This window comes from Phacochoerus africanus, chromosome 6 (genome assembly GCF_016906955.1).
Source record: "Phacochoerus africanus isolate WHEZ1 chromosome 6, ROS_Pafr_v1, whole genome shotgun sequence".
NCBI lineage: Eukaryota > Metazoa > Chordata > Mammalia > Artiodactyla > Suidae > Phacochoerus > Phacochoerus africanus.
This window is the reverse complement of record NC_062549.1, coordinates 86,425,769-86,437,886: the sequence shown is the minus strand read 5'-3', so window position 1 is coordinate 86,437,886 and position 12,118 is coordinate 86,425,769. Positions and strand designations below refer to the sequence as shown.

Sequence of the window (12,118 nt, the reverse complement as noted above, 5' to 3'; positions counted from 1 at the left end):
GTGGTGCAGCAGAAACGAATCCAACTAGGAGCCATGAGGTTGTGGGTTCGATCCCTCATTTAGTGGGCTAAGGATCCAGCATTGCCATGAGCTGTGGTGTAGGCTGCAGACAAAGCTTGGATCTAGCATTGCTGTGGCTGTGGTGTAGACCGGCAGCTGCAGCTCTGATTAGACCCCTAACCTGGGAAGCTCCATATGCCATGGGGTGCGGCCCTAAAAAGACAAAAAAAGACAAAAAAAAAGAAGAAGAAAAAGAAAAAGAAAATAGCTCATCCTTGTAGGGCACTTAATAAATACTATCCTTAGCATTATTGTTGTGTGCGTTTCTTATTTTGCTACTAAAATGCTCCTAGATGACAATGATCTTCTGGAACTGATGGCACATTTTCCAATACTTTTCCTAGTAAACATTTACAGTGATTCTAATTACTTGCTCACACACTGATTTCTTATAGACTCTGGGTTAACTTCTTTTCATGCACTAAATGTAATAACTTCATTGCTGTAAGAGTTGTGCTAACTCACACTTACTGTGATTGATATGTGATTGGAGGATTACTAGTGTTGGTTTAAAAATCCAGTTAACAAGTCAGGGTATGTATGTGGATGGAAGAGTTGTTTTAAGTAATATGACATCATAATTACAATTAATACTCCCTATTGCATGCCCACATGCCAATGAGTGCCAAATACCTTAAGAACTGTCGTGAAATCCTTTCATAAGCCCCATATTTCACCAAACTTTTTTTCTGGTAATGACTGGGGAGGAGGTTGGTCTGATAAAAAGAATAGCATTTTATTTGAGGATCTCAAAGCAACTGGTGAGGCTACCTTCCATTTTGCAGATTGGGTAGACTGAAGTTTGCAACCATTCCATGCATTTCCTTTGGCTATACTGCCATCCAGGAAGAGAACTATCTACACAGTAGAATATTTCATATTCCAAAACACTACACTTGGCTTTTCCAAAATAACTCATCTGTTCTTTTATCTTGCAGCCATTGTAACTGTGTACCCAGTCAGATTTCCTCTCTCACATTGCCTGATGGAAAGATTGGAAGCAAATTTATGGTCTACTTGGCACTTCTGTATTGAACTTTAGCTATGAGTCTCTCATTAGGTATTCCCCTTATTTATTTTATTTTTTCATTCTTTCTTATTATCAAGTTGAGTTAATTTGTTTGAATATGTATCATTTTAAGCATAGTGAGTCTCTTTTTCAAACAAGATGGGCAGTACACACATAACTAATTTTTATACATTTCTGTTAGATGGAGGCATCCCTTCCTTGACACTTAATAACTGTAGGACCTTGAACAAGTTATTTAACCTTTCCAAGTTCCTTCTCTGTTAAATGGAACTAATAATCCATAACTCTCACAGATGTCTTAGGGATTAAATAAAATAACTTATGTAAATTACTTGGTGCATAGTAGGCATTCAATAAATGTCAGTTCACTTCTTATCTCAGTTAATAATGCTTATTAAACTATATTAAAAACTAGAACCAGACTATGATAATGCATTTCTTTATTAAGTATTTAAGCCAAATAACTAATTTCCCCCAGGGGGAAGAGAGAGAGAGATGTTGAATTAGTTTCGGTGAACTTATTTATTAATCTTTTCTCCCTCAGTATTATTGTTTCATATCCATAATTTAGCTTGCATGCAACAAAAATGTCACAGTTCAACATTACTTTGAACTCTGTTGTGAGTTTTTTTAAATCTATTTTTATATTTGCTATTTATTATATGTTATTGAACATTATATTAACAGTTCAGTTGTGTTTCCTAAGAACTTCGTGCTGACAGACTTTCACTCTCAAGTTTCCCTGAGGTCTAACGACTTAAAAGGATCAAGTTTTAAACGGCAAGGTTACAGCAAAAGAAAAACGTAGGTTGGAGGGGGAGATCCACACCGTCAGCGTTCTTTCCCATTAATTTTATACGTTTGCACTTAAGTGGAGCCACGTTTTCCTCAAGGACGGACTCTAAGTGAGACAAGCAAGAAAAGTGGGCACCAACTAATTGAGCTGGTGCTACGGTATCATTGCACCTTTAAGGACTGGAGACTTGGTATTAGCTCGGCCTCCTTCCCGGCCCACCTCTGAACTCTGATTGACAGGCCGCCGGGCGAGGAGGAGCCGAAGGAGGCCGAGGAGGAGGCGCAGGGAGGAAAGTAGGGGGAGGTGGGGACCGTCTTTTCTCTGATGACCAATCAGAAAGAGGGGGCGGGGCTCATGGTGCCCTCCTCCCTCCTTCCCTCCCCCGCCTCACGGCTTCCCCGCCCCCTCCCCTCTTTCCTCTGCCCCCTCCCCTCTCCTCCTTCTCGTCCTCCTCCTTCTCGTCCTCCTCCTCTCAGGCTGTGGTTTTTCTGTGTATGTTTCTGGAGTCCTGAGCCTGAGCTAAACAAAAGCAGGAGGCTGACGGGGCTGCTGGAGTTTGCAGAGACACGGAGGAGGAGAGAGCCTGTGCTCTGCCTGCCGCCGCGGCTGGGGGAGATCTGGCTTTTGCAACAGCCCACCCCCTTTGAGATCACTCTGGCCCGGAGTGGGGGTGGGGGGCAGCGGGGGGTGGGGGGGAAAGTTTGCATTGCAATCCCCCTGCCTTCCTCTCCTTTCTCCCGATCAATGCATATTTGCAAAAGGATTAAGCCACAGATTTAAGCGCCTGGAGCCCATTTCTGCCTTGCAAAGGAGACCGGACTGAAAAACCAAAAGCCAGCTCTGATTTCTTTTCGTCAAGTGGGAAGGTGGTTTATTTTTCTTGCTTTTTGGAGTCAACACCCTTCCCCACCAGCCCTTATCCCCACCCTCACCCCGCAACCCCTTCACGCCCCCCTCCCCCTCCCCACTCCCCATCCTCCCACCATCCTCTAAAGAGGCAAAGGGATTTTTTTTTCTTTTGGTCTTCTTTTTTCCCGTTCCCTGTTTATCCTGAAAAGGATCTGAAGACAGCTTGAAGGATAAAAAGCCTTGGTGCTTCCCAGGAGCCGAGCCGAGGAGCAGAAGAGGAAGAGCCGGGGGCTGCCGTTGCCTTTGGAGATGGACGAGCAGCCCAGGCTGATGCATTCCCATGCTGGGGTCGGGATGGCCGGACACCCCGGCCTGTCCCAGCACTTGCAGGATGGGGCCGGAGGGACCGAGGGGGAGGGCGGGAGGAAGCAGGACATTGGAGACATTTTACAGCAAATTATGACCATCACAGACCAGAGTTTGGATGAGGCGCAGGCCAGGTGAGATGGAGGCTTTTCTTTTCCTTTCTTGGGGTTTTTTGTTTTTCTCCCTCTCGCAGGGGGAAACAATGGGAACCGAATCACCACAGCGCTTTCTTTTTAAATGTTATTTCTTTGCCCATTTTGACGAGCAACTGTATGGCGGAGGAGTAAAAATTGGAGGAGCGTTGTTATCGAAAGTGTAATCTCCCATGCCGTGATGTGGCTGTGTGTATATATATATATATATTTATATATATATAGTGTATGTATGTATGTGTGTGTGTGTGAATATAGAGGTATTCCTATATAGCCATACAAACACTCAAGCACGCCAAAAAATACTGGCAACTGATCCAAAAGCGGCCCTCGGCACTTTTTACTGCTTTAAAAAAGTATCCAGAGAGAGCAGAATTGTCAAGTTTTGAAGAGCATTCCATGCCTTCTTGTTGAGGGACTCCGTAACATTACAAAATAAAATGTCCCAAGAACACTTTATTTGCAAATTTAGTTGACTCCTTACCTAAATCAGAGACTTTGAATTTTCTTTCTTGACGTACTCCTCCAAAATTATTTTTTCTTTCCCCCTTTCTCTCCCTATTAAAAAAAAAAAAAAGAAAAGAAAAAGCAGGGTAATTCTTTGTCAGTAGTTGTCAGTCCTCCAGAAAATATTTTACATTCATTTAATTCTGTTTCAGAAAAAGCTGATGTAAAGAAGAGAAAATTTTGCTTCTAAACATATTTGTTAGGTTTAGGAGGCTTAGATATGTAGTGTAACTTTATTGTCTCTTAATTTGAGTCGGTTTACTAACCTTCCGTGGTATGGTCCTTTAAAAAGAGGTGGGGGGAGAAAATCCAGCATGCTCTTTTTCCCATGCTTTCAGGACCACTTAGATGCCACTAAAATAGAAATGAAGGCAAGTGTGCATTTTCTGTATTTCAATCCTATAGGACAGAAAGATCTTCATTAAGGAAACATAATAAAGAAGCTGTGTAGCTTCTCAACTTAATCCACTGCCAGGTATATAGTTCTCCCCTGTAGGATTTTACAGTAAATTCTCTTTCAAAATAAAACATGAACTAAATGGCAACCCACCAACTGCTTGCCCAAGGTCGATCTGGAGAGGAAGAATTTTTAAAAATCTAATGACCACATATGTCATTACAATTACCCAGCTTTGTTAAATCTTAGAAGTAGTTTTTTTTTTTTTTTTAATCATGTATACACAGTTCCTCTACCTCAAAAGACTTAGTTATATGGAGGAGACATTGTTATATTGTTTTGGTCTAAGAGAAATAGGAATTTGAGTTGAGAAAATGAGAAGAAGCAGTTAAAAGCATGGATGTTATGAATTACACTCTTATTTTAGCTGTAAGCACATGCAACATGTAAACTCAAAAGTCTTGAGGTTTATAGGTGCTGGAAAACTTGGAAAGGTTCAAAGACTGGAACTATTCTCAATTTTTTTTAAAGAGGGGAAAGTTTTCAAAAATTAATTGGTGCTCTTTTTGAATTTTATTATCTGGAGAAAAGCTAATAGGTATGGTAAGTGGAAGATTTCCCACTGGCAATCTCTTTTGGAATTGGAACAGATTTCTCCATTACATTGTTCCAGAAAAATAAACTCAGACATACCAATAAACTGCTTTAATAACAAGTTTGTACAGCCGAAGGGGCTGTAAGACTGGAAAGTCACCACTTTTCTAATGTTTAGTCCCTGTTCCTTTTTGTACAACTGGGGACAGCCTTGGCTTGGCGGGTTCCCCCTTAATGGCCTAGATGTTGAGAGAGATCAGACACAATTTTGGTATAGGGAAATTTTCTCTTCTTCTATAGCCCCATTAATGTTCTGTGGCAATGCAATATTTCTGTAAAGCCCTGTGGATTTTTTGTTGTTGTTATTTGTTTTTGCACTTAGTCTTTTATATAAGAAAACAATTAATGAAAACTCTTAAAAGGCCTAGAAAGATGTCTTGATACATTGAAGTCTTTTTTACCTTTTTTCTCACCCCTCATGAGCACTAAACACTAAGCTTTTCTTTTTGGTTTAACAATGTAACTCATCAAATACTTTGACCAGGTTTTTCCTTTTCTTGGTCACATCTTCATAATGTACATTTATTATCTCATAGTGAGCCATTAATAGTTTAGACACAATGAGTATGTTTATTTTGAGACTCTAGAATTTTGAGCTTATTACTCCTTTGCTGTACAGTATACAGAGTATGCTTCTGGTTTCTGTTCCTGAGAACGTGTGTCTATTTTTTAACTTTCAAAGGGGTTTAAAAAGAATTGCATGTGTCTTGAGTGCCAGAGGTTTCCATTTATCTTTACACATTAATTTTAGTTAGTAAACAGAATTCCCTTAACTAATAGCTGATATGATCAGCATTTTGTTTCCAAAACAACATCCTTCTGCTAAGTGCTTCCAGAGTAAAATGAAGGAAAAGGTATTGTTTTGTTCCTCAAGTACATTCTGAATACAAATACACATAAGAACCAGGTAAATCACTAATCTTAAAGGCAGAATTGTATTTATTTTTTCCCCATTGGGTGCAAGGTCCTAATTGTAAATAATTGAATTTCAACACCTGCAAATAAGCAGTGTGTGCACAAGAGGCATAATGTGAACACAGAGAAATGAATTTATTCCCCATATGGGTATGTTTGCCCCCTGGCAATGCATTTCCATACTCTTTAACTTGGGGACTGAAATTTTATAAATTGACAGTTCTACTCAGAAGACCTTTCAAGCATCTTGTGTTTATGAGAATACAGGGGCATCTGCGGAATGAATTCGAACACATGGATGAATTAAATTTGAAAACACACACACAGACCGAGAAGCAGACAGCTCCTAGGCTGTGGTGGTTGCATAGATTATACAAAACTGTTAACCCATGCATTTGGCTTTGCCGTATTCATTGCCCTGGATAGGATTATTGGTGTTCAGAATTCCACTTTGATTAAACTAGTTATGAAAAAGACAAAAAAACAAAAAGCCGAAACTCTTCCTAAATGGGCACAATTGAGGTTAGTTCTGTTCTGTAGTTAAATCCCTACTCTCTCCCTGCTAATTAACATTATTTCTTTTTCGATGGTGGGACCCTGTATATTAAGTCATAAAACAGTTGAAGCATGCCACAGAGTTATACTTGGTATATAATTTTGGCTAAATGTTCAAATTGTCCCCCCCTCTGCATTATCAGCAGTTTGATCTTGAAAGTCCACCTAAGCTATTATGTTGTTGTTTCTTTCTTGCAGAAAACATGCTTTAAACTGCCACAGAATGAAGCCTGCCTTGTTTAATGTCTTGTGTGAAATCAAAGAAAAAACAGGTAGGAATGAGATTCCAACATTTAAGCATTTTCTTTGGCCAGTTGACTCACTTAACCAGCAATCACTGACCCATTATTGAAATATTAAAATTTCAGAATGGAAGTACACTCAAAATTGATCGCATATTCCAATAGCAAGTCCTCCCAGCCCTGCTTCCTGTAAAAGAAAGCACCAAGTTTCTTTGACAGTTATTATCAGGCATTATGGTTTTATTTGCCTTAACTCTATTCCTGGCCTCTTGGAAATTGAGGCTAAAATAGAGGTTCTGAAGGGAGATGTGTAGAATGATGTGACTTTGAGGGAAAAATATGAAAGTAAAAGTCCATTTGCCGAAGGAATATATTTTGGCCCATCTTTTAAAACACTCATTTTTTTTTTTTTTTGGAGTTGGGCAGAGGGGGGCTAAACTGTTGAAAGTTACCTTTGCTTTTTTTTTTTTTTTTTTTTCCCCCGTGTAATTACACGAAGCAGCAGACTAGAGATTCTGGACAAAGTGTTGTCAAATACCTTTGTGGAGCGAGTTTACACAACATCAGGTTATCGGTATTTGAGTGCCCTGTGATTTTATAGCCGGGAGAATCGCTGGGTTTAGGAGAATTGAATGCCCTGAGATCACTCATTCTGTTGTTTTTCTACTTTCTATACCTCATATCATGGACTAACACACTTATAACACATCCCAGGGGGGCATTTAAATTTTAAAGCAACAATTAAAAAATAGCAGTCATCAATCAGAGGTGTTCTTAAACAACAGATGCTCTGGGAAGGACATTTAGCCACATCCTCTTGTTTGTTTATTTTAATCCTTAATTTTTCCGAAGTGGGTGCATCTCTCCCTAGTAAAAAAAAGAAAGAGTTGAGAAGGCAATCTGAAACCAGGGCATAAAGATGAGGAACGAAGGGGTGGTTATATAAAGCGGGAGCTTCTGCTGGCCTCTGACTTGCTCGCTCGCTCGCTTTAGAGCTGTGCAAAGTACCTGACATCCTATTTATTTATTTATTTTTTCCAACAAGGAGAGTAACAGTCAATAATTCATATCTCAACCATATAAGCAAGGGCATGACATGAATGAAAGTGACAATAAATATGATTGCATGCCCGGTTGATATACATTGATAGTTACACATAAAAAAGGTGGGGGGGGGGTTGGTGAGGGCACACAGGGTGGCTTTCTTGTTGAGAGCTCTCTGTGTTTCTCTTTTAAAAATAGTTTCAAGATGTGACCGTTGATCGAATATGTAATTACTTGGGTCTCGAAATGTATGTAAAATTAGTAAGCAGCTCCTTTGTTGAATGTTGTTTGTGTGGAGCATAACCATCCTAGACAAAGCACCTGAGCAGTGATGTTCAGGTCTTTAAGCCTTCCTAGTTGCCTTGCCAAAGCCTAACCTTATTGCCATGCCATTAAATGGCATTATTTTTAGTGGTGAGACACCTTTTAAGAAATGTATAGATTGTGCTAGAAATATCAAGAGGGCTTTTTCAGTTTGTCACACTTTTTTAGTGTTTTTTTTTTTTTTCCTCTTAGCCTGGAGCAGGAAACCTACGTGTGTATATATTTCTTTCTCTTCTTTTATTTTTTTTCTTCCTTTTCATTTTCTTTTTCCTCTGATGCTTATTTACTTGGGATATGGGGTTTGTTGAAATATGTTGCTAATGGAGTATGCGTTGCCGCTGATCTTGCCTCAGAAAATATAGAATCAAGCTATAAAGGCATATTTGATAATCCAGGCCAGAGAAAGACTCTATGTTTAAGACACTTTATTAGATTTTTATTGAAAGGAAGCCCATTAGGGCATTTAAGTGTATATTGTGGCCAAAGTGTTTAATTCTAGTCTTCTAATTAAAACCTACTGAGGCCGTAGATCAAAGTGGGTGAGTGTAAATAGAGACCTGGCTCTGGTGTGAGTTCAAGAGTTTGCTCCTTTTATGAATATTGGCTAAAACTACGGTGATAAGCAGTTGGTGAAAATAACACTTTCAAAGTATAATTTATTGTTGGCTTATATATTTTGTTTTTAACATTTTCTGTTATTTAATGATGTTACTGTTTGGTGATTTTTAAAAGTCTAAATTAAGGTTTTGTGTGTTATCTCTCAAATAACATATTTTAAATAATAGTTTATTGAATACTATACACCAAAAATAAGGAGCACTGACCCTGTGTTAAGAGGGAGATAACACAAACACACGGAGTTTGGGGTTAAGAGGGCACCCATGGGTGAAACTTAAAAAAAGAAAAAGAAAAAAAAAAAAGCCTTTCTTCTTATTCTTCTACTTGTGTGTTGGAAGGATTAAAGGGAGGGAAGAAACCTCTCCTGAAATGTTGAGTGTTTCATGTTATAGGTAGGAGACAACTGCAGTGTGTTGAAAAGAACTCTGATTCTAAGGCAGGATTACTTCCTTACTCAAGACCAGCCTAACCCTCCTTGGAGGAGCCAGTCTGTCTTCCATGGGGTTGATGTGTGGGAGACGCTTAAAGTATCTGTTCAGTTTCAGGAGCTCTTTTCCCCCCTCCTTGATACAGAGCTAGTAAAAAGATGGCTTGGAGGATCACTTCGCATACATGCCTTCATTGTTTGGGGTCTTTTCCTATTGTTACTTTTAAGCCCCTCACATTTAATGAGTGTTTTGGAGCTTCCCTCTCAGGCATTGTGGAGGTGACTTGATTTAGGGTGGGCTCTGTTTGTTTGTTTGTATTCTCACCGGGAGTTCACACGATGGGCTCACCTAGGTCTTTGCAAAGAAGGCAGGACCCCCGAGAGGAACACGGTGATTGCATTCATTTGCCACTTTTGCTTTTTTGTTTCTGTTAATGACTTGAGTTGGGAAACAGGTAAGGAAACTAGCTAAGATTGCCTTACTAACCTTTTGAAACTTTAAAGAAACACACCCATCTAACACCCAAAGTAGGCAGAGCTGTCTAGATTACAGTTGATTGATAGGTATTTAAGTCAGAAATTACTGTGAGGATATTCAGGGAAAAAAAAAAAAAAAAAAAGAACCCATGTGCCTTCCTGTTGAGAACATAGGTAAGTTTTTATTTTGATACCTTTTTGCTTTTTTTTGTTTTTAATAAATGCTAAAAAGAAAGAATGCCCGCAAAATTTTCAGGCAGCAGATCTCAAACAACAGCAAGAAAAGCCCTGTCAAAACCTCCAGCAACTATATTTCAGAAGTGGCTTTTATCTCCTTGTTCCTTCTGGGAACATAGAGATTCAAACAGAGTTTTAGACCATTTAATATCTCATTTTCTTTTGTTTCTTAAGAACCATTCCTTGTCTTCTGACATATTAGCAATAGGCTGGGTGTGCATATGTGTTGAGGTGGTGGTCGTGGGGCAGATAGGATGGAAGAGGAGAAAGAAAACTCGGAACATACTGCATCTCTTAAAAAGAACTCACTGATATTTTTCAACGTTTCCTGATTTAAAAAAAATTCTGTGTCAGAAATCATGCTGGTTTTAAAATGAGGAAAACACCCGAAAAATATTGGGTGCCATTTACTAGGAATATTTATAGGTGGTAATGAATAGCTGTAATTGTTGTGAATAGTTTTTAATTTTAGAACATAATAGCTATATATGGCACTTTTCAGCCAATTTTCTTCTGTGCATTATCTGCACTGAAGTTAAATCAAATCACTGAAGGAGGTTAAAAAAATTATTTTTTTGCTTTCTTAACACCCTTTTGTTCTTTTTTTTTCCTCTGTGTTCAATTAACACCCCCATCACAGACTGTAGTTTTTTTTTTTTTCCTTAAGTCTACTACTGTATTTCACTTGTGACACCCTTCGTTATTATTCCTGGCTGCCGCTTTTTAATATAGCAGTTACATTATGGGACTTATGCTCTTTTTATAGCATTCGAGAATAATATATATGTGTGTGCACGCACGTGTGTGTTTGTGTGTTTGTCTCCGTAGGTGGAGGGGACACCATGGAAGGAAGGTGTGTGTTTCAGGGAGGTATTTCTGATGCTATTAGGTCTTGAGCAAAGAGCAGGAGTGAAATAACCTCAGACAATTTAGAGCGGCCTCTGATCAGATTCCTTTGGGGGTTGACGTGGCCAGAGTGACTTTTCATAGAAGTTTGTCTGCGGCAAGCAAATGCAACAGCTTTTTCTTGCTGATGAGAGAATTCAAGTACTTGATTTTTTTTCTTTTTTTCTTTTTTTTTTTTTGGTGGAAGGGAAGGGGCTGAGAGAAAAGGGGAACAAATGAAGGCGAGTTACTTGATTCAATTTGACTTGAACCTGTTTTTCAGGCATAGCGGTGTGTTAGGCAGAAGTCAGGTGATCCGACTCTGTACTGCTGATTATAATCTGGATAGAATCAATAGAATCAATAGACCTATAATACTATGACTCTGTGTGAGACACAACATGAGCTTATGATGAGAGGGTCCCTCTTCTCCAGTCACTTTTGTGTCATCCCCTTTAGGAGCAACTTGGACTGATTCTGGCGCCTGAGAGTTGGGGAGGAGGGTGCTAAGAGCAGCTTGGATCAGACCCACCAGAGTGAGGTCTTTGGAAATTCGCTGTCATTTTTTCTAACAGTACCATGTCTATGAGGATTGGGAATAAGAAAAATTTGAGTGAAACTGAGGAAGCTGGAAGAGGATTTATGAAAAGGGAAATGCAGGAGAAACTTGTGACCTAGGCATGGTGGGGTGCTGGGACCTGGGAGGAGTGAGGGTGTGGGTCTCTGGGCCGCTGGCAGGCTTCACTCTGCAGGGAGGGAGGCCATTGCCTGCTGGTATATCTAGCTCACTGCTGGTGCCAGGCCTCTTGCACAGGCCTTTGCCCCTCTATTCTGCTGACATTCATAAGCTCTCGGTTGTTGTTGGCAACGTTACAAAATTTACCCCCAAATAAGCAAACAATCCCAAACCCAGATATTGGACCTATTTAAATAGGAAAGCATTTTAATTTAAAGCATAACCCTAGCTTATTTTGAGACATAGTTTATATGCATGCCTGAAGAAAATTTAGGCTTAACTTTGGTTTCAAACCTCTGTTCAATGGATGCTATTATGGTTGGTACTTGGTATGGTGATTCTAAGTATCCTCTATACTTTTTTTAAATTAATTCACCTTAAGATGCTATATGATTGAGGCAGTGTCCCAGAGGCAACTCCAAAAGACATTCGTATGTGCCTGGGAACATCCTGTTCATTTGCATGGCCATTTTAGTTGGTGGTTAGAGGAATACAGTAATTCTGGCTTCACTGCTGCCCCTTACTGGAGATGGTGTGGCGAGGTTTAAAGAATGTAGCAATTGATAACTAAAATAAGCAGAGGATTAATGAATTGTTTGCACAGTGCTTTGAGCTCCCTGGGCAATACAGATAAGAGATGCTGTATTTTCTGTAGTAAATTATCTCAAGACCCATATCCTGTTACATTTCATAGGATGTCGTGTTAACTCTTCCTAGGAGTCAGTACTTAAGTAGTGAGGAAGATGGTTGAATCTTTTGCCTCATCTGCATCTTAGCGATGTCACTTCTCACAACTTGGCAGAGTGATTTCCAGAATTAAAAAAAAAAAATTGTGGTATAGCCTGTT

General features: G+C 39.5%; 1 protein-coding gene across 5 annotated transcripts in view; it reads left to right on the top strand.

Annotated features, from left to right (window-relative positions):
• Positions 1 to 2,314: 2,314 nt before the first annotated feature.
• The window catches only part of PBX1 (PBX homeobox 1), a 348,477-nt gene continuing 338,673 nt past the window's right edge, over positions 2,315 to 12,118 (top strand). For 4 of the 5 annotated variants that reach the window (XM_047784036.1, XM_047784034.1, XM_047784035.1 and 1 more), the window contains exons 1-2: positions 2,315 to 3,235; positions 6,480 to 6,553. In XM_047784036.1, the coding sequence (XP_047639992.1) occupies positions 3,045 to 3,235; positions 6,480 to 6,553 (265 nt within the window). In that variant the 5' untranslated portion in view covers positions 2,315 to 3,044. The remainder of the gene's footprint in view (positions 3,236 to 6,479; positions 6,554 to 12,118) is intronic. The other variant, XM_047784033.1, reaches the window with a different exon arrangement.